This window comes from Eucalyptus grandis, chromosome 11 (assembly GCF_016545825.1).
Source record: "Eucalyptus grandis isolate ANBG69807.140 chromosome 11, ASM1654582v1, whole genome shotgun sequence".
Classification (NCBI taxonomy): domain Eukaryota; kingdom Viridiplantae; phylum Streptophyta; class Magnoliopsida; order Myrtales; family Myrtaceae; genus Eucalyptus; species Eucalyptus grandis.
Genome location: NC_052622.1, coordinates 30,547,005 through 30,569,576, shown reverse-complemented (window position 1 = coordinate 30,569,576; position 22,572 = coordinate 30,547,005). Strand labels below are relative to the sequence as shown.

At 41.2% G+C, this 22,572-nt stretch overlaps 2 protein-coding genes across 4 annotated transcripts; one reads left to right on the top strand and one right to left on the bottom strand.

The window, feature by feature from the left end:
* Positions 1–3,529: 3,529 nt before the first annotated feature.
* Positions 3,530–4,739, top strand: LOC120289458 (trihelix transcription factor ASIL1). The gene has a single exon (XM_039304365.1). The coding sequence runs from the start codon at positions 3,582–3,584 to the stop codon at positions 4,497–4,499; it is 918 nt and encodes a 305-aa protein (XP_039160299.1). The 5' UTR covers positions 3,530–3,581; the 3' UTR covers positions 4,500–4,739.
* Positions 4,740–7,149: 2,410 nt separating this feature from the next.
* LOC104425727 (chromatin modification-related protein EAF1 B) lies at positions 7,150–20,962 on the bottom strand. 3 transcript variants are annotated; one of them, XM_039305622.1, is made up of 24 exons: positions 20,643–20,962; positions 19,715–19,907; positions 19,562–19,616; positions 19,348–19,445; positions 17,801–19,229; positions 17,585–17,704; positions 16,617–16,898; positions 15,103–15,273; positions 14,730–14,810; positions 14,244–14,301; positions 13,686–14,164; positions 13,543–13,596; positions 12,326–12,383; positions 12,032–12,207; positions 11,884–11,937; positions 11,643–11,723; positions 11,381–11,518; positions 11,146–11,262; positions 10,513–10,610; positions 10,199–10,396; positions 9,740–10,097; positions 8,172–9,441; positions 7,683–8,054; positions 7,150–7,591 (listed from the first exon to the last, which is right to left on the bottom strand). In XM_039305622.1, exons 2-23 carry the CDS (start codon positions 19,858–19,860, stop codon positions 7,795–7,797), a joined length of 5,781 nt encoding a protein of 1,926 aa, XP_039161556.1. In that variant the 5' UTR covers positions 19,861–19,907; positions 20,643–20,962; the 3' UTR covers positions 7,150–7,591; positions 7,683–7,794. The 3 variants fall into 3 exon arrangements, with proteins under 3 accessions (XP_039161556.1, XP_010036814.2, XP_039161555.1); XM_010038512.3 differs by having other exon boundaries at positions 7,683–9,441; positions 20,643–20,961; XM_039305621.1 differs by having other exon boundaries at positions 7,683–9,441; positions 9,746–10,097; positions 20,643–20,961.
* Between the last annotated feature and the right edge of the window lie 1,610 nt (positions 20,963–22,572).

Sequence of the window (22,572 nt, the reverse complement as noted above, 5' to 3'; positions counted from 1 at the left end):
CAAAACATGGCTTGTCTAGCGCAAGCACATGAGCATCACATGAGATTTATATAAACGGTCGTGTGCATGCCATGTGAGCACTAATACAAGTGACGAGTAGGGGGATTCACACCGTATATTCAGTTGTCGTAAAACGACAAGGAATCACAAATAGTTGCTAATATTCACTGATATGAATGCTTGCAATATCTTATCAAAGGCGTACGATTTTGGAGGAAACAGTTATGGTTTGAAGATGAAGTTGTCCAATGGGTTGGTTGAAATCAGAAAGACCTTTTTGGAAAAGGGGAGATGTCGCCTAGTAGAAAGATCGTGGAGTGGACGTTAATTACGGAAAACCAAGTCATGGAGCAATTTGCACATGTGAAATCTACAAACATGGATATAACCAACAGGAGTTACCAGGGAAATTGTAACGATTGGGAACCTTCAAAAAGTAGTTACCATTAACTATTAGGGTTAATAGTATGAAAAATCTCAAATTAGTATACATGTAACAAATTTATCTTAAATTAATTCTTTTTGCCACGAAAAATTTCAAATTAATACATATGTGACAAATTTATTTCATATTAATTTTTTAATTACAAAAATCTCAAACTAATATATCTATGATAAATTTACTCTAAATTAATTTTTTGATAAGTAAAAACTCCAAATTAGTACATTTGTGGCAAATTTATTCCAAACTAATTTTTTGACCGCTAAAAATCATAAACTAAGACATTTGTAACAAATGTACCATTTATTAAATTAGACTAATATTACGAAAATCACAAAACTAATACACATGTGACAAATGGAAGGTAAAATCCCAAATTGGTATATTAACATACATTGAATTTGTCGTACATGCACCGGTTGAGTTTTTAACGGTCAAAAATTAGTTTATGATAATTTTGTAATAAATGTACTAATTTGAGGTAAATTTGTTACATATACATCAGTTAAATTTTTTTTTTGTAGTATTATAAATATCTTTAGTAGTCCACCAAGAAAGCCTTCACGCAAATCAAACAAAATGTTATATTTTTGTTATCTTCATGCATCGTACTCTAAATTCCCTTAACAATTGTTTTCTAATTCGTGTTATCGATCAGATTCTAACAAGTATCTTTATCTCTGTGCCGCATCATTGATTAAATTCCAACATTGTACTTTTATGTTCTCAAACTATGTATTCATTTAAATTCCGCACAATTTGTTTACGTCCTCTAACATCATCGACTTTGTAATTTTTGAATCTTGCAGTCGATTGAATTCTGGCTTAGTTTGGAACTCTACCATGCTATTTGAATTGAAGAAATTGATCTCTTTTCACATGAGATATCAATTATCCAGAGTTAGTATAGAACCTTGGTTTCCTTAAATAAAAGCCGAAAAACTGCTTCTAGTGAAAAATATTTTGATGTAGGAATAATTCTGACGAAACAAGGTAAAAGCATGAGTATTGGAACAGATGCTCCTTCCTTCCTCGGCTTCCTCTTCTCCAACCATCAGCAAGGGTGTGTCGTTTATGGAATACCTTCAATATTCATCGCAATGAAGAAAACGGTTCTTTAGTACATGTACTAGCTGATGACATAAAATACTATCTAAACTCGAGATGGATGGATCATAATATCAAAGTATTTATAAGTCTTAGTTTACGCGCTTTTAGTCTATCGATACGATCCATAGCCAGCCGAAAAGACTTTCCCTAAAGCCTTCATCTTCAATGACTTTTTTTTTTTTTTTTTTTTTGTGCTTAATTTTCTCCTTCCAACACAATGAGGACTTGAGCCCCACGCAGCTCTAATATTACGATGTGATCCATTGGAACAGATGCTCCTTCGAGGGAGATGAAGGTTCGATGTGAGAGTTGGTTTTATAAGGTCTCGAAGCTAACCGGGGCAAAGAGGTCGCCTTTAACCCCCTCGGCTTCCTCTTCTCCAACCATCTGTCGCTTATGGAATGTCTTCGATACTCATCAAAATGAAGAAAACGGTTCTTTAGTACATGTACTAGCCAATGACATAATATACTATCTAGACTCGAGATGGATAGATCATATCGTAATATCAAAGTATTCATAAGACCCAGTTTACGAGCTTTTAGTCTATTGATACGATCCATAGCCGACCACAAAGACTTTCCCTAAAGCCTTCATCGTCAATGATTTTTTTTTTTCGTGCTTAATTTTCTCCTTCCAGCACACAAAGAGGACTTGAGCCCCACACGGCTCGTCGCTTTGGTGATACCCAAGCTCGCCAAGCAGCACTGATTGAGCTCGAGTTCACTTGTGGCTAGTATTCGGCCAAGGAAAGAAAAAACAAAATAAAAGATAATTGAAAATTGATTTAAAAAATTATTGAGAATGAGTGCGTGTGGATAAAAAAATATTTCCTTACTAAACGGTGTCACTTCATTTTCAGGTTTTAGCTTAATATTGAAAAATATTATCATTTGCATGAAAAATAACTTCCTAAAAAATAGGAAAAATTTCAAATAAGAGTTTAAAGGGACATTATTTTTTTTAAATGAGAGTTTGAAGTGGATCTTTCTTCAAGTTTTATGTCAATCTCAAAGAAAGCCTGACCTTACCAAGTGATTCCATCATTTACCTTTTTTCTTTCCTTTTTTATATTTTTTATTTCCAAAAACGAACAAACTCAAAATAGAAACAAAATTTAAAACTTAAAAAAACACAAATAATAATATATATTAAAAAAAAGACAGGATGGCTGGGGCCAATCTTCTCACCTATGGTTGCTGTCCCATCATTGCTTAGATCTGGGAGAGGGCCCAGCTCTCCTCTTGTATTTTTTAGAAGAAATTTTTTTAAGGAAAAAATTAATTGATGAGGTCAAATCATTCTTTAAAATTGACATGACACTTGAGATCTTTATTTAAAATAAGATCAAATTCAGTTCTTTATTTAAAAAAATGACAACACTTCATACTTTTAATAAAAATAAAATTTATTTTAAATCTTTATTTAAGAAAACAACAATACTTCAGAATCATCGTATTCTCTGCTAAAAAAGGAACGGAATCTTAATTTACATGCTTTTTGTCTATCAACACGATTCAACGCCGGCGGAAAAGACTTACCCCTCCTCTGTCTATCAACACGGTCCAACGCCGGCCGAAAAGACTTTAACCCCCTAAGCCTCCATCTTCAGTGACCTCTTTTTGTGCTTAATTTCCTCCTGTCCACACACAAAGAGGACTTTGATTTCCAGGTAAACGTCGGAAAGAAACTCAGAAACCTTCCCAGCTGCAGAGGACAAAGTTGATTGGACCACGGTGACCCTGATCCAGCCCGAAATTGTATAGAAAATGACGCTACCCCACCACCACCACCACCCCCCAAAAAAACCAGAGTAAAAACTCGGGCGCCGTCCCGCAATTTCCCCATTCATCGGCACCCCCCGCCCCACCTAATCGCCTCCCCAAACCAAACTCAACCACCGCCACCACCGCCTAGCCACCACCACCCCCTCCCCCTCCCCCCTCCCTATTTAAGCCCACCACCCCCCTCTCTCTCTCTCTCTCTCCCCCCATCTCCATCTCAAAACCCTAAAAGGGACTTCGCAAACATGGCCACCCGCTCCCCATCCTCCCCCTCCGCCTCCCCACCCAGCGCCACCCCGCTCCCCACCGCCGCCGCCACCTCCGCCGCCAAGAAGCCCCATCCCGTCCCCTGGACCCACGAGGAGACCGTCAACCTGATCCGCGCCTACGAGGAGAAGTGGTACGCCCTCAAGCGCGGCCCGCTCAAGTCCAGCCAGTGGGAGGAGGTGGCCGTCACCGTCGCCGCCCGCTGCGGCTACTCCTACGCCGAGCCCTCCAAGACCGCCACCCAGTGCCGTCACAAGATGGAGAAGCTCCGCAAGCGCTACCGCGCCGAGAAGCAGCGGGCCGGCGCCGCCTCCGGCTGGCCGTACTACGAGATGATGGAGCGCCTGGAGCGCGGCCCCATGCCGATCTCGGCGCGGCCGATCGCCGTGGTGCCGTACGGCGCCCGAAGGGCCGTGGGAGGAGGGATAGGAGGGGACGAGGAGGAGGAAGAGGAAGAGGAAGCCGCCGACGAGGAGGAGGAGGAAGACAACGAGGACGAGGAATACGATGGGAATTACAGCAAGTCGAGGAGCATAAACCACATACTGAGGAGGCCGGCGATGGTGAACCGGTTCCCCAGGGCGTCGGCGTCGGCGGCGGCGGGAGGGGCGAAGAGGAAGAGGGCGGCGGAGAAGATGGAGGAGGAGGAGGAGGAGGCGGAGGAGGAGGGGTGGGGAGAGAGGAGGAGGAGGAAGAGGAGGGCGGTGTGGGAGATGGCCGGGGAGATAAGGGGGTTCGCGGAGAGGTACGTGGGGATGGAGAACGTGAAGATGGAGATGATGAGGGAGAGCGAGCGGTGGCGGATGGATTTCGAGAGGAAGCGGATGGACCTGATCGCGGAGTCGCAGAGCAAGATCCTCGACACCATCGCCAAGGCCTTTTGCTTCCCCTCTTGACTGACCCCTTTGACTTTGATTTTCATCTGTTCTCTCCCCCCCCTCCCTCCCTCCCCCTTTCTTCCAAAAAAAAGAACATACTTTGACCCTGTTTTTTAGTGTAGATTAATCGATCGATCGATCGTTGATATTTGGAGTAGATGATGTTCATTCCATTCGCGTGGGTTGTCTTGTGGAGGTTCACTCGTCATATTTTTCAATAAAAATGTCCAAAGCTTCCCGGAGAAGTTATTGCACAAATGTGGTATTTTTAACTCGATTAAATCTATATGGCTTGCTTTTTCTTATAAAATGTAGGACTCGATATATGAAGCAGTCCACGGTACTTGGGTTAAGTAGTTTCACCATGGTTATTAACAGTGATTCTTCGGAAGTAATTTAGTCAATTTGTGTACGACGAAAAATAGCTATGGACACATTAACAAATTTTCATATGAAAAAAAATATTAAGTTTTCCCATACATCAATCAGCAAATAGTAAGGGCGCGTTTGGTTGTGTTTCGTTTAAAAATTATTAGGGAACGTAAATAGAAAAAGTATTTACGTTCCTCGGGAACAATTTTTGAACAAAATACGCGTTTGGTAAACTTTTCTAATAATAAAAAATAAACGAAACATGTTTGGTAAATTTGGATAATTTTTTTATTTCTTTTATTTTTTCTATTTTTTTCTTATTTTTCCTTTTTTTCTTTTGGCCGGTCCGCTCGGCCAAGGCCTTGGCCGGCGAGGGCCGAGCTCGCCCGGCGGCGGGCGGCGCGGCCTCCGCCTGGGCCACCGCCGGCGAGGCCGAGGCTCGCCTGTGGCCGCCGGGCGGCTCGGCCTCGCCGGCCTAGGCGGCTCGAGGCGGATTTGGGCGAGATCGAGCTCGCCCGGGCGGCGCGAGGTCGGCCTTGCCTTGATCCGGCGAGGCCGAGCTCGCCCGGCGGCGGCGGGCGCGGCCTTGCGGCCACCGCGCCCGGGCGAGGCCTTGCTTAGGCCACCGCCGGGCGAGGTCGAGGCTCGCGCCGCCGGGCGAGCTCGGCCTCGCCGGATCTGGGCGAGATCGAGCTCGCCCGGGCGGCGCGAGTCGGCCTCGCCATGGCCGGGCGAGCTCGAGCTCGCCCGACCATGGCGAGCCGACCCTCGCCCGGCTACGGCGAACCTCGGCCTCGCCGGGGATGGCGAGCCTCGGCCTCGGGCCGGCGAGCCTCGCCGTGGTGCGGGCGAGGCCGCCGGCCCTCGTCGGCCGGTCGCGGCTATGGCGGGCGACACGGCCAAAAGAAAGAAGAACAAAAAATAAGAGAAAAAGAAAAAAAAAGTGTTTCGATTTGTGTTCAAAACGAGAAACACAAAATTTGTGTTTCTCGTTTACATTTCTTTGTTCCTGGGAACAAAAGAACAAAAAAGAAACAGAAACACGTCCAAACGCGTTTTGTTTCTTTTTGTTCCCGGAACAAAAAAAAGAAAAATTGTTTAAAAACAAAAAAAAGAATACAACCAAACGGGGCCTAAATGACTTATTCACTGACAGAACAGAGAGGTAGCATTCTTTTGTTGCATTTTAAGCAGTGATATCCTACAATAGCTACAAAGCCACGACGCCGAGGAGACCAACATTAACCAAATTGTTCGCATCGTGATATCTTTCCAAGACTCCAAAGTAGTAAACAGTGGAAAGCTTCAAGAGATAGATGCATACCATAACTAAAGTAGATGATTAACTGAAGTTAGGCTCTTGTGCTTTAAGCTAAAACGTTTCAAATTAACTAGAAGCAGCAATAACCCGCCGATGAACATGGTAAGTGACAGCCATGTTAACAAACTTCACCCGCGAGTGGGGTCGCTAATGAGGGGCAAAAGAGAGCAGAAATGCAGCAATGGAGCAGAAAAAGAAGATATTCATAATGCACCGGCTTATTTTCCGAAGAACTAAATAAATTGCAATACAAGTGGTTCTAAGCGGAAAAGATCGAGTGATATGCTCATAATCGCACATTCTACTTACCAGAACATGCAGCAAACTATCATAGCTTCTGCATCCATCCCTAACTTCTAGAACGCCCCATTCAAATAACCAGCTTTATCTGCATAATTCTCCTGACATAACATTTCCTATGCACATAAATTAAATTACTAGCACTCATTATCCACTCAGGGAATTCTTAGGCTTACCATGGGAGCTGTCAGGAGAAGAGCAAGGTCCAGAAAGCCTCTCGTTTGACCACACTAGACTCCTGGAACCATAAAACACTGTTCAAACATGGTCAGAGTTCATGCCTACACAGAACTTGCTTGTTCGAGAATGCTCATACCATTTTGTTCACTTCAAACTACAGCTCTTCAACATTTGAGGCCAAGTCTCGCCAAGGACCGAGAACAGATAACGCAATCTGTCTACAGAGTGGCATGCACAGGAGATGATGACAGTCTCTTGTGGCTCAAGATGTAGAAGCTTTTGAGCAAAAATGTTCTTTCAAAATTCTGTTACTCATTAAGCTACAAAATCAAGGCATCGATATGGCATGTTTAACAGTTATATGACCAGAGGTCAGATGATGTTCCTGGTTATAATAAGAATTCTCAACCAGAGAATATAAGCTACAAAAGCTACTGGGACAATCATTTTCCACGCATTACAAAAATCGATAACAAATTGAGCGAAGGCAATACATACACTAAAAAACTTGCTGAGAGGCCAAATAACTGCATTGACATGATCAGTCTATACATCAGGAACCATTATATTCACACAATGTTCTAAGGCTTTGCCTGTGACTGCAATTGCTCCCCACTTGATCTCAAAGGGTAATTACACATGCACCAGTCTATTTAGCCAAGAGAACCAAAAAACACCTAAAGGAGAAGGAAAGGAGAGATGAGACCTCTGTACAAAAAACTCTATATTTGTCTCAATCTCTCGATTAAGACCTGAGAAGTGTCACTATACATGATTCCAGAAAGTAAATAAACAAACGATCTGCTACAATCCTTCACTTAACCTTCATATCGCTTGAAATAAATGGTCATAACTCCTAGCTGTCCTCACTTTTGTGGTCTATTTTTGTATTAGCCAGCTCCATTTGCATGGATGCTTACAAAATCGGCATCAATCCCTGTTGGATGGTGCATAACTAGAATGAGACAAGGAAGGAAAAGTCAAAGAAGATCCAATATCACCTAATATCAATCTGCAATAAAACTTACCTGTACAGAGTTCTCACAGGGACATGCTCATTCATCACTAGGGCGACCAATACCTTGTTTCATCTAATGAATCATGCTTTCCAAGAAAAAAAAAAACCTCTTGCATTACATGTCAATTTCCTTGCCCTGCTTGCAAATGCTGCCTTTGTTGCTGAGAAGGCAACTTTGGCAGTGGTTTTTGAAGTGCTTGTTGCTCCTCAGACTTTAGAAACTGTTCTTGCAGCTGATACTGTTGCTTGGGTGACGGCCGAGGCATGAGGGGTGGCATCATTGGTTGCAGCTGCTTCTGCCCCAGCTGCGTCCCCAAGCAATTAATGCTACGACCATGAGAAGACAAGCTACCTGGTTCTCGGCATTGCTCCATACTCTGGCCTACAGATGGCATTGACTCATTTCTGGCCATATTTGCATTAAGTGGTCTTCCAACAAAACCCACACAAGGAGGTTGAGCAGGCAAACAAGAAGCATTATAAAGTTGAGACTTTTTACCAGGTCCTGCATTAGTGGAATCAACAGAGGCTTGAGGCACCATTGCAGCAGTATTTTCCTGGTAAGTACTATTATTCACAGGACTCCGGTCAAGTTGAGCTTGGTTGGTTTGAGACTTAATAGATGGCTTGGATGTCATTGGATGGCCCTGTTGAAAGACAGTATATGGTGGTTGAATGGGATTAGCATGCTTTTGTTTGGGTTGTTGATGTATGTGCAGTGCCTGTAGATGGTTCGAAGCTGTCAGTGGAGATGTAATGGCCTTGTTTAGAATGGATGACCCATGCTCAGCAGAGCTACTATCAGACCTAGAAGGAATCTGCTGTATTTGCCTTGACACAGGAGATGTGGGACTAGAAAGCCGTGTCTGCTGCAGCTGGGGATGATTGGGATTGGGAGGAGTCTGGGATTTAGGTGATTGGACAGGGTTATTTACTGTTGACCCAGGATTCCTAAAACCTTGACCTTCCACGAACTGCAATACCTGATTGCCTTTCTCCACCCCGTGGTTTCCAGTGGCCATAGAGAGACCATTTAGATGAGAAGAGTCAGAACAGAGGTTCTGATTCACCAAGTTATTTCCTCTCCCATTTCCCTTTATACCCTGCTTCTGCTGCTGCCTTTTAGGAGGGGGCCCGCTATATTGTTGAGGTTGCTGTTGCTGCAGCTGACGGTGATGTTGCCTTCCAGTCTGATTAGTCAGGCAACTCATAGTATTATTCTGATGATTTAGGCCAAGAGCATGAGGTTGAAGCGGATAATTCTGAGGATGTTGAGGAGAAAATGTAGGTGACATTGGTGAAGAGGGTGTTTGTGGTGACACAGGCATTGGCTGCGATGATGGCTGGGATTGTTGTAGGGAACTATTCTGCAAAGATGGCATGGGAGACTGAGGTTGTGGTTGCACATGAGATATGACAGCATTATTAGATGCAGCGAGCTGCTGCCGAGGCTGTTGGAGATGCCGCCGCTGAAGCTGCCTTTCCTTAGCAATATGGATTGCATAAGTTTGCTGTGGCAAATCAGTTGCTTGATTCCGCCCCTGAATATTAGGGCGATTATAAGGACTATTAGGCAAATGAGGTTGTTGAGAGGACATTTGATATTGCCGCTGGGAATGGCCTGGATACATCTGAGTTGGACTTGCACGATTAGAAAACGCAGAACCCAACCCACTAAGAGGAGGAACACCTTGAATATTCCCTTGAGTGACCTGCTTCTGAGGTCCTGGAACCAACCTTTGGGTTTGCTGCTCTGAGATATGGTCAGGCTGGTATCAAAGAAGACAGCTTTCATATAAATTACCAGAATCGATGCATCGCATCACAATTTATAGAAGAATGAAGCCACAATCTGATAATGACAACACTGTCCATCTTATTATGATTTCCATGATGGACATATAAATCATGATACTTCATATGCTATGAGACTCACAAGTCGTTCCAATTTTTAACTACCAGCCTTTCTAAAATTTAAGATTGTTTTCCAGGACAATCCGTTCATGCAAAGGAAATAGACAAATAAGCATGACTTTTCAATTTATAAAAGAAAATAATAAACCTCACCCTCACCGAATGCAAAGCCTCACGAGGTTGCAAGGTTGAATTTACTTGTGCAGAATCAGGTCTAGGGTGCATATTTACAGGACCTGGCATACCCACCATGCTGCTAGAACTCAGTACTGATGATGAGGTCATTCCATGAATCTCTGGTCGAGACATTGGCATGCTTCCATCCATCCCACTATTCACAACCACACTGTTTCTACCAGGCTTCATACGAACATCACAATCGGTAAGAGAGAGAGACCCAGAGACAGATAGGTAGGGTTGTTGAAAGTTCATGGGAGATGTCATTTGATTATAATGCTGCATCTTATTCTGCTGATCAACTGGCATAGATAATGTTCTCGGAAAGTTAACTCTAGCATCCATGAGAAAATGCATAGTCAAGAAATAATAGATCAAAATATTGAGAATGAAATTATTGGAGAATTTCATGCTCACTCAAGCATAGTAAAGTACCTGCAAGAGGTTGTGAGTGCATCAGTAGAAGACAAGACGTTAGGACCAAGAACCACAGTGCTTGATCCATGCAATAATGAAATTTCCCCAGACGTAGCAAGCATTGGTGGCACAGCACATTGGTTTGATGATGCTAGATTACAAGCTTGAGAACCTTGATACACAGGAGGAGCAGTCGGTTCGCAAAGATCAAAAGGTCTACAGATAGGGGGAAAACGTACTTTAGTCTCATGTTAAAAATCAAGAATAAAGCTACCAAATCTTGTCTTGCACAAAGAGATTCGAAAAAGATGGACCGTGAGCATCACACTTACGTGAGAAAAACTCCGTTCAGGTTATTTGGACAGACTTGAGAAAGAGCAACAAAATGAGACTGGTGGACAGGTACTTGCTTTTGATTATGGCTGTCACTCTTCAACCCAAAAAAAAAAAAAACAGAGAGAAATCAAAAACGTTAAGTCAGGAAGCATTTGAAATACAACAAGAAAAGTTGACAATGTTTGCTTCAAGATCAAAGGTACTTCTTGCACCCAGATGTACAATCCCAATTATTTATCAAGTTTTTGAATTCTCATCCGCTGTATATTCTAGTGCCACCACATTTTGTTGGTCATTGGATCAACATCTTTGTGGAATAATTCTTGAGCTAGGCATGAATGTCGCTACTATGGACAACATATACATGTTCAACAGAAATATGTGATGACCAACAGGTGGGCACACTAGGTAGCATGTTTTAAATAGGCCAACTCCTACCTATCTAGGTGCAATGTGGACTTGATGTAAACTAAAATTACAGAGAGACCTCAAAGTATTCCTACTCAAAGCACAAACCATTCAACTAATCAGAAAATGCAGACAATGGAGACAGAAAAATTATTTATTTTCTTCATTTGACCAACATGTTAACTCTGCAAGGTAACTAGTCCTACATTAAGGGCACAAACCGTAATTCTTTCGTAAGGCTGCTTCTGGCTAATTCTAATTATTTTCTCAAAGTGTTCATTTAAAGCCTGCTCCACCATAGGCCCTTGCAAGCGCTGAAACAACTGTCTGGCACTTCCCTGCATGAAATATGGTGTATCATTCAATCAACTGAAGCAGGCAAAATGTCATGTTGGAGGTAAAATATGCAACAACACTAGTTCAACTTGTTGCAGACAGGAAGAAATAGAGAATTGCCTTAGGAATGCCTGGTAAAGTAGATGGATAAGAATGAGACGACCCCGAATCGTCCCCGCTATCAGCCCCATCACCAGCATTCTTATCCATTAAAAACTTGTGACGCTCCTTACATTCTTTAGGCTTGCGGAATACACACTGGATAAAAACATTGGAAGAATTAATAACTTGAACAAATGGACCTATCGATCAACTTGAGCAAATAAATATATCAGGCCTCTAAGAGTAGATAGGCAGGTCACTCAGCACGACAGAGATCTACCTTAAATTGTAGAGTGTTATTGATTGCATCGCTGACCAGCTCCCAATTTGGACCCATATCATGTACCAGGACGATAAGAGCCTAAAAGCAAAGTACCATTTCAGAGACACGAAAATATGTGTCAGGAAGGGAACACTCCTATCAATGGCCTTGATCTAGAGTGTATCTTTCAATGGCAATGAAAACAATGCTATAGAAAATATAATAATTTCACTAAAAGGGCAATTATGACAAAATTAACCTGGTCCTCGAATAGTGACCAGAGACTTCCAGAACCTGGCTGCACTGTGGACACCTGCAGTGATAACAAATGCTCAGAACCACCGTGAAAAGAACAAATAAACTAGTGACAGCAAATCGAACTGATGACACTGTTAATTAGGATGTACCTTAAATCCTTTCACTTTCCTGCTCCTATCGTGACTGTTGGTTGAATTTACTAATTTATTTGGGGTGGACATGTTACTCATTTGAGATGCTACAGGAGAAGGGATGGACCCAGTCATTGATGTGATGTTCTCAAAAGTATTATCAGGTGATCGCTTGATCATCTTTGGCTTCTTGGCTGCATTTTCGCCATACAAACTTTCATCAAAATGATTGAAAATGTAAAACTGAGAAAAGACCAGACAAAATGTTTCCTCAAGAAACCTAATCAAGAAAACATGAGTTGGGAGCCTTACCACTGGTTCTATTTGATTCAAAACAATGATTCTCTAACCTCTTCTTCAATTGATCCCTCTGTGCAACAATGACGGCATTAATGAATACTTTTGTCATCAAGCATCGATGATACAATAGTCATATGATGTCAGGTAATTCAAGGAGGCAAGATTAAAAAAATTTCAATCTCATGCAGAATAGATTCCCCTTTCCTATGCAAACCAATGATGAGAAGTCTTCACCAACTAAATGATTTTTATTACAGTCACAGCACAACACTAACCAGAAGAACCCCTCCATTTGTTCGTCCACTAATTCCTTTTCATAATACGCTACCACCACTAATAATTACAACAAATATAACACTTACAAAATATGAAACTACCCTTTATAAGGGACGTGTACATAGAAAACAACAATGAACATTAGTCCACTAATTTCTCCTCATAATACACTACCATGTCTAATAATAACAAAAACGACACTTCTGAAATATGAAACTACCCTTTATGAGGGACATGTACATAGAAAACAACAATGGACTTGGTGTTTCCCTAAGCATAACATTCAGATGATCTTTTGACTTAGAGAAAATCTTCTGAAACCTGCAACGACAGGTATGAGATCTTGAAGAGCATTAGAAGCATCATATTTTCAAATAAAAATACCAATAAGTTTTACACAAATCACTGATTTGAGATTTTCTCTTCTTACTTATTACCGGGTAAAAATGAAATTACATAGAAATCAAATCATCAATTGCAGACGAAAAATAAAAGCAAAGCTCTTCTATGTGCCATGCAGAATGACCAATGGTATGTGTTAGGAATGACGAACTGCACGTAAATGTCTGACTACAAATATCAAAGAAAAGGTTATAGAAAATGTTCAAATTGGGAAACAACATTCTTATAAATACAGATAACAAAAATTAACTAGAGGCTGCAATAACAATATCTAAAGATGTCTAAGGAGGTCTGCAACCACCAGGACTTAACCGACAAAGAAGATGAACTCAAAGCTTTTGCTAGCCACTGCCTGCACATAGACTTCTGAAAATGATTCAATGAGAGGGAAAATATGCCAACATGATCACTGACAATCTAAAAGTTGTCTTTTCGTAAATCAGTAAGATTTTACTACCAAATCCAATTACACTTGACATAAACTGAGAAGATTAGCCCACTAAAGAGAAGACCCTATGATTTCTACTCTGCATATAATGAATGAAAATTACCCGTTCAATGTGAGCAGTGGAATCCAGCTGCCAATCCTGCTCATATGGATAAATCTGCAGTGGAGGAGAATCAATCATAGTGGCCCCAAAAAATAGGAAATGCAAAGGATTCCCTGAATTTGCCAAAAGGAGTAAGTTCGCACCAGAAGCTTTCGTTTCTTTATTTTCTTGGATTTGATTGATGCATCTGCAGAGTCATATGGCAACTGCTTTTCAAGGCCCCCAACTGACTCAGCCTCCATAATTTTCTGAACCTGTGATCCACTATGCAGTGTACTCTGATCGTCCTGAAGAGAATTGGTATCTCCACTAGAAGCATCACTTTTGAGATAACCCCTAAAACCAGCTCCACCATTAAAGGGACTTAAGACCCTCTGTCTGGGAGTAGTTCGCATTCGCTTAGGTGGAACTGGACCAACATCAAGACTAGCAGCTCTCTTGCCCATAAAAAATGACTGTTGCATCCCCATTCTGTTTTCTCCATAGGGTATATCAGCTGCCATTTCATATGATCCAGAACCGTATGACTTAAAGCTTTTCCGATTCCGATTCTTCTGGGAAAGATTGTACATGCATGTCTCTCGCTCTTTTTTGTTATGAGGAGTTGCTTGGTATCCATAGACTAAATAAAATAAACAAATAAGCAACCCAAAGGAGGAGAAAACTGATAAAGAACTTGGATATCCCAAATCCTGGAATACCTGAGACTGTTTCTGGCAAGGATGAATTGACTTCCTCCTGCATATTACTTTCCGTATTCTGAACATTACCAATCCAAAAGGCATAAAAAATGACCAGTCAAATCTCATATAATTGTGCCAACAACATTTCCCACTAGGCAAAGAAAGGCCATCTGGCATGATGAGGAATGATGGTCTTATAAAGCCTTTCTGCGAGCCTGCTTGTTGCAGTTTAAAATTTCTATTGACAATATTCCCCCCCCCCCAACAAACTTGAAAATTTGTTGCAAGCAAAAAAAAAAAAAAAAAAAGGAAAAATACCAGTGACTCCATATGTCAAATATTTATATATTTGGAATGGTTTTAGGAGTTTCATGTAAAAATGAAGAACAATTAAACTGTAAGAGCTACAAATTGGAAGAAGTAAACAATAAGATCTACTTCAATGCAACAAATTTCAAGCCAAATGGAAAAAATCCATGTAACAGCTGCAGGGAAGGTACTTGCCTCACACTGTGTCACACAGGATTCAATGGACTTCCTGTATGTCTCCATTGCACCAGAGGAAATTGTGTAAAAGATGCTATCCTGCCGAAATAAAAATGCAATCTGCTGTAAGTTAAAGCAACACCTGCAAGAGCAATCTGCAAGCATCCAATAAAACAAAAATTTGCTGAGAGTGGATGCTTCAATGATCTCCAATTTCACTGGCACTACGAATACCATAGTTTGTGTTGTGCACTCACCAGAATGCTGACAGCACATGCTAAAAAAACTGGAAACAAAAATCAGAGAGGTAACGGCAGGATGCCCGTTTGATAACACCAAGTATATTACATGATGATCCAGAGACATACACAACCAAAGAGTGGATCCTTACTCCTGTAAGATGACTGTCATGGAATAATTTGGAGATCTCCATATCTGTCACTTCATCTATATCTGTTAACACCTCAGCTTCGAAGGCAGGAACATGTAGATTGTTCTCTCTCAAAAACCGCATGGCATATCCCTGAACAGCAAGTGAAGGGAATTTTGCGGAACCCAGTACCTGTGTGTCACACCAAGAATTCCGCAGGAGCCACAATTAAGATGGTTGAATGTCATATTGCATAGCCAGCTAAAAACTGAACACAGAAACATAGCGATGACTTTCTGACTAACAACTAAACAAGGGCAAAATACATGAGAGACAAGACATAATCAACTCTACAGCTAGAGAAAATCTTCTATCTACATCCACTACATATCCAAGCCTGCCACTATCAGGTCAACAGACTGACACAATAAGAGTCCTGCACCTCACAGATCCCCACCTCAATAGGAGCATATTTGGGTTAACCTTGCAGGGCATGGTAAAAGGTATGAAAGATATATATATTTTACCTGAAGAACTATAAAACCTTAAAACTTAGAGATTGCAGTTTTCTCAAGCCCAGAAAAACACTACATAGAACCTCTCAAGACTCTCTCAAGATGTAACTCTCCTCTCCGCATCTTTGTCTCCACACCACCATCATGGACACTGAACCATTGCCAAGCAGTGTGCCCAATCTCTTAGTCGAGAATCTCTCTCTCTCTCTCTCTGAGCTGAACATTGTCTCTTTGAAGCATCATCATCCCACAGATTGCTACTGTACCACCATATATTGGGTAAGGGAACAAAGTAAAGGGTCCGAACTTTGGGGCTAAGATACATGTTTAGGACACCTCGAGATGAAGCAGGGGGACACTGAATATAATAAAGAGCTGCTTATAATTTGATGGTGTATGTTATCTAATTAAGATCTTCCTCTTGGTCAATTGGCTCCTTTTAGAGAGTTAGCTCCCCCATGATACCTTCCAATGCACCACATTACTTACGACAAGACTATATGACTCCTGAAGTTGTACCGTCAACTTCAAATCATTCACTTTCATAAATCTAATAATTTAAAGAAATCCAATAACAAGAACATCAAAATGAAAAAATAAACCAAGTCCTCTAGTCACACATCCTTTCTTCAGTTTCTTTTTTATGCTCCAACATCAAAGAGTGCAACTTACATTGATCCAAGTAAATATACGCCTCAGAATATATCAACACCTTCAGAAAACCCTCTATTGAGAATGTAGCGTCTTAATCATACTATTTTTAAGAATTAGTGGGATCACACGCATCTTGACCAAGGGCTCCCCAAGCCAAGGCAGGAAAGTTACTTAATAAGAAGGCACAAAGGATTTATAAACATAGATCCATAAAAATGACGTTAGAGGACACTTATCATTTTCTTACAAGAAACATTATTTTCATTCATGAATCATGAAAAACCTGAGCAAGATGCATAAATTTTGATGCCTATAACAAATTAACTAAGCACTAGCATGAGAGAACAATTATCTTCCCAATAATACCTCCATCTTCTGGGATTTTCTGCTTTTGTCATGATGCAAATCATTGTCATCTCTCTTCCCTGGTCCATCTTCCAGACGATGGTCACTTTTCATATCAAAACTTGCATCACCACCATGAGCAAGCATATCCGCAACATGCCAGAATTGCATCACAGCCTTTGCAAAGTTGAACGCTAACTTTTTCAGCTTTTTCTGACGATCTTGTTCTTCAAATCGCAACTGCGATGCAGAAGCAATTTGATGACATAATTGAGCCGCAGCAGTCATCTTCCAAACACGCTCCTAAAGAAGTACAAAATGAACCAAGGTTTTAAAGTGCAGCAGAGGTCACAGAAGCTGTAACCAAATTATTGCAGAAGCAGTCATGACAAATGATTTATAAAAAATTTGGGATCACTGCAGTGCTTATGTTTTGCAAAATCCATGAAATGCAAAGGATTAATCTTTAACTTAAACAATGAAAAATTTTAGACAATCTATGTCTTAAATTCAAGAAATTATGGGAACCTTGACTAATTTCCAACTCTTTGTAAGGGCAATAATTCAGAGATTTTAAATGTTAAGTTCTTCCAAATAAAATGATTCAACTGCGATTTTGTTTGATTAAGCATCCTTTGATTGCTGTACTAACATGAAAGAGCAATAGTCAAGTCATTACTCTAGATTGGGAAATTTGATATTGTTTCAATGGCTATGATTGAATAGCCACAGTTTCAGAAACTGCGGTTCTCAATAACTGTCTTTGCTAATAATCATTGTTTGCGTAGAAAAGTGATTATATCCTTGAACTGCATGAATGCTGTATAGTGGTAGACTGGTTGCTGCAACCAGGTTGACCACACTTCTGTTGGCCATACTCACCACCATGGGCTAATATTCAAAACTATGCACAGCACTGAAGCTCCAGAAAAGAAGAGAGTAATACGATGGAAAGAAAATAACTGCATGTTATTATCATACAACCAAACCTGCAAAAAATCATTTGCCAGCCATGCCATTTCTTCAAGAACATAACTCCAGTGAGATCTCTGACGATTATCCAACTTTTTAGGGCCAAAAGATAACTCAGCAATCCTCTTACGACGTGCCTGTATATTGCATAAGGTGATATCTGTGAATCCTATAAGACCCCTCTTTCTTCGTCAACTATAGAGGTAACTAAGTAGCTGCTACAATAAATTTACCTCAATTATTTGTGCCTCTTCCAGGACATGATCCTCTCTTGCCTTGTCTACCAATTTCAAGTTGTACGAACAACAAGTCTTAGGGTCTGAAAGAACAGCATGATCCCTCTCTGATGAAGAACTTTTCAGTTCACAAGCTAAAACGTCAATTCCTTGAGGTCTTCCAAGTGAAACCTTGTCCTGGATAGTGGGATTGTTATCAAAAGTTTTGCTTCTATCACTTTCAGTTGCTGATGCAACATGTCCAATCTGTTCCATTCCCGTGCCTCCTGGAGAATTTTGCACCTCTCTTCTGGGGTCAGATCTTTCATGCATTTCTTCACCGTTACAAATGGCACCATTATCTACATGGGCTTTAGCATCACATTTATTCTCATCTTTTGAAAGAGCATCATATTCAGTACTTTTGCTGTCATTCTGCTCTTTTACCATTTCTTCAGAAATTAACTTCTCATTGCCCCCAGTTTCAGATGGAAGATTCACAGTGATGCAGGCACTTTTTGAACTATTATAAACTTCACAATCATTATTTACATCTGTGCCTATACTAGTACGGGTACAGGAAGATTCTGAGTCCAAACCCCTCACACCAGGTGCAGTAGCATTATTTTGACACTCATTTACATGGTCTCTCCGGTCACTATGTTCATCTGCAAAACTACTCACTACACCAGAACTAGTTTCATTTTCAACTTTTGCTACAATTGCAGAAGGAAGATCAGTATTAGCAAAAGCTGAATTTTCCCTAGCTTGAATATCTGAAACACCAGAATCTATTTCTACTGCAGTTTTCGTTAAATCAACTTCAGCTGATTTAGTACTTTGATTATCCCTTGAGCTTTTATCTGCAACATCCAAGTCACCTCCAGGACGGTCACTCTCTGCATGAACAGAAGTTGATTCAAGATCTTTCTCACCATCTACCTCAATATCTGACTGAATTCTTTTGTTGCCCTTGGCACTTGAGCATTTAGGTCTAGTGATCATCAGCAAACTCTCTTCCTTTTGGTTCTTGGTTTCCAATACTGAGCCCTTAGGGTCTCTAAAACCCACTCGCGCAGCTACTCGCGCAGCTAAAGATAATCCATGACAGCCATGACCATGAAACATATCAGCAGAACTTGATCGGGCACCATCACGGTTTGGCCTTGACCGATTCCTTCGAGCATATGGACGAAATATAGCAGACTCTTCAGAGTCCTTGGCATTTTTACTCCCATCAAATTGAGATGACTGCTTAGAAGAAGCAAACTTATTCCTTCTACCACCACGGATAGAGTTCTTTTCTCCTTCAACCAAATGGCCCTCCCCATTAGAATCTAATTGATTATCAGGACAGTTTGAACCACAGAGAAGTCTGGGCCTATCACTACTCTCAAGAGAGTCCCCTTGAGGTGATGCAGCCAATGCAAAACTACCCCTCGCTTCACTGTGACAATGATAAACACATATGTTGGTATGCAGGAGAGAACAAAGAATTAAATGATCCATTCGACAGCTCAACTGAAAGACCGTCTATAACCATTGAAAAAACAGTCAAAGCATACCTGGTCGCCACTTGTTCCAGATGCTGATCAGTAAGCGAAGTTGATTGCACACTGGCTGAGGTTGCAGTGCCATGTTTAAAATCCAAAGGATTGCCTCCCTGAAATCAAAAACCACGCAGAAGGATCATTACTACCTACATAAGTAACTTAAATAATTACATTAGAAAAGGAAATGTCCAACTGCCAGAAGCATCAGGAAAAGAATCTATTATACTTTCTCAAGGAATTCAAGCTCTCTTCTCCGTTCTTCAAGATAGTCATATTCCAGTCTGTTATTGGCAAAATTAAGTTTGCTTTAGATTCAGCCCAAATGTAGGGCAGAATGAAAATTCAGATGGATGAGGGAAAAGGCACAATGGAGGGTCACCTAAGTTCTGCTTGAGCCTTCTCAATTGCCGCTTGGTGCGGAGAGGCTTTAATACTAGTGCCAACTCCACCTTCAGCAACTCCACCCATGGAAGAATCAACCTCAGCATTTACAAGGAGAGTGGACTCTGCGCTAGATCCATGCATTCCAACACTTTTTTCTACAAGCTTTCGCCTTCCATTGATTCAACAATCTACAATGACCTCAAAAGATTATTCAACTTGATCGTGATTGAAGGATCTTTCCGTTGTCAGATTCAAGTAGACAAACGACTTGCTAAATCAACAACATATTCAAACCCAGAGCAATCTTGAGCAGTCAGATTAAAGAGAAATACCTCCCCCAAATCTGGATATGGCAGGCATACATCATTGAAACCAAGAAGCAACAGGTGTTCCAAGCGGCAACAACATTAACAACTATATTGATAATTAACACGCTGCTCACAAGGACTACCAGGACTACCGTAATCCAACAGAAAACCAAGTACAGAGTCACCTGCTACTATCGAAAGGGCACCGAATTACAAAGACTCCTCTTAAACCAATAGTACCAAATTCCGATAACAGTCAGCAGCAATGCATTGGCAAATTAACGAGAACTTCCACTTACGGTCGCCACTGTACATGAGCACCTTCAATGAATTCAGTGCTTCTACTCATGAACGAAAACAGAGCCTAAGCCAACTCTCTCTCACTGGCCAGCTCAGTCCACCAGCATGCCGACATATAAGACGACTAGAAGCGCGTACTCGCGAGCATTAAGCCCAAAACCCCCAAAACCTCAGAACGCCACGCTCGTTCCTCCGACGAACCGAACTCCAATGCACCTTCATCCCACGAACCCCCAAAAAAAAAAAAAAAGGAAATGCAACGGCAGGGCGTTCGGGAGAAGGAACGAGCGCCAGCAAGGAGGCGAGAGAAATCACCTGAATCGCGACGATCAATCGCGGGAGAACCGTATCGAAACCGAGGCGCGGTCCGCTTCGTGGCCGGGGATGAGGCAGCGGCAGCGGCAGCAGCAGCAGCAGCGCGATCCCCTGACCTAGCTACGATCGTCGACGCCCGCGTGCGGAATGCGCGCGCGCGCGCGAGGGAGGCGATTCTCTTCTGTGCGCGCGGAGGATGTGATCCATCACGCGTCCATCGCTTCTGCGGGGCTCGAGCTTCGTTATGGATTTTTGGGTGATTCTCTCTGGTTTTGATCTCTGCGTTCGAGTTCGAACCGGGGGAGCTCACACGAGCGGGGCGAAAGTCTGTTCGAGACGGGAGTTGGGCCGGGTCATGGCGATAAAGAAGGGAGGGGGGGCCGCCGTGGAAAGTGGCCCACCTTATAAAGTGGGCTTTTCGTTAAAATCTCAGTACCTTTTTTCTCTGATTTTTTTTTTTTTATCTGGTCATGGATATCATATCCCACAAACCTGTAACTTTTGAAATTGTGTCCTTTCGACCCCGTGTTTTCCGACCGTTTCACAGTACTCCCATGAACTTTTCATTTTCTTACTACGGTTAGCCCTCCGCTATTTTTTTTCCATTAGCACGTACAATATACATGACTTTTAAAGGGTAAAGGATAAACTCTAAACTCGCTTATTGTAACTCAAATTCCTCTAACTTTTTTTGTGTCACGGAAAAATTCAAACTTATACATACAACATATATACCATTTATTTCAATCCCATCAATGATATATTAGTATAAGTTTGTGGTTTGTTGTGACACAAAAAAAATATATATATGTTTTTGTGTCACAACAAGCAAGCTTATGGTTTTTGGTGACAAAAAAAAAGTTTGGGGTATTTGTACTACAATAAGTATAATTTTGGGTTTTTTTTTTCATGGTATAAACCCAATGTTAAAAGTATATTTCCATTCTCATCTTTCAAGGAAAATTATCTTTTTACTCTTAATTGTTGTAAGAATATGAAAAACTACAGCAAATCGAAGAAAGCTAAATTATTTAAAATAATAAATATCAATAATAATATTAAACAAAATTTGATGAATATAGCCACTTTAATTCGACTAAGCAAGCTATTTTAACCAAAAGGATAAACACAAATTAAATAAAAAGAGAATGGGCCCCGATGATAAAATTGGAAACTCACTGTGTGTATGATAAAGGGTTGATTAACGTGAAAAAGGATTGATTTTCTCTTAAAGTCATCAATCCGGATAGTGCTCCCACCTAATTAGGCTTAATTTTAGAGTTTCAAAATTAAGCATTATTGCTTCTTCTAAAGGCACTTTTATGGGTTAATTCTAGTTTATATATATATATTAGGAGGAGAGCAATTCTAAGAAAAAACAATTGCTCCTTTTTTAAGCCGTCTTGCCCTAGCAACTAGTCATAGATCTTTTGATAATTTGTTAATATTAAATGGGAATCATTATTGTGTACACTACGCTTTTATGGCATGTTTGGCACTGATGTGAACAATTTTTACAGTTTTTTTTTTAAAATTTATAAATGTGTTATTGATTTTTCTTTTTTTGTAATTTAAGGACTGCGGGGGCCACGGCCCCTTGGCAAAGACCTTGAAGCCCTTGCTAGATGTGAATGAGGGCTCATGCCACCCCCTTCACTATGGCTGGTGAGGGAATCAAAAAAGTGTGGTACGACAATTGGATTTCTATGATGGAGAATTGGAAATCCTTCCGCATTACCGGTGGGTGCACTGATCTTCTAAATTCGAGTCTTTGAGTCCTACCCCGTCGCTTGATGCCAATCCCAATAGCAACGAGCAAGATTATATGTGTTTGTTATTTGTGTGTCGCTCGATGCCAATCCCAATAGCAACGAGCAAGATTTTATGTGTTCGTTGTTTGTATGTGGTGTAATTCATTCAAATTTGATAA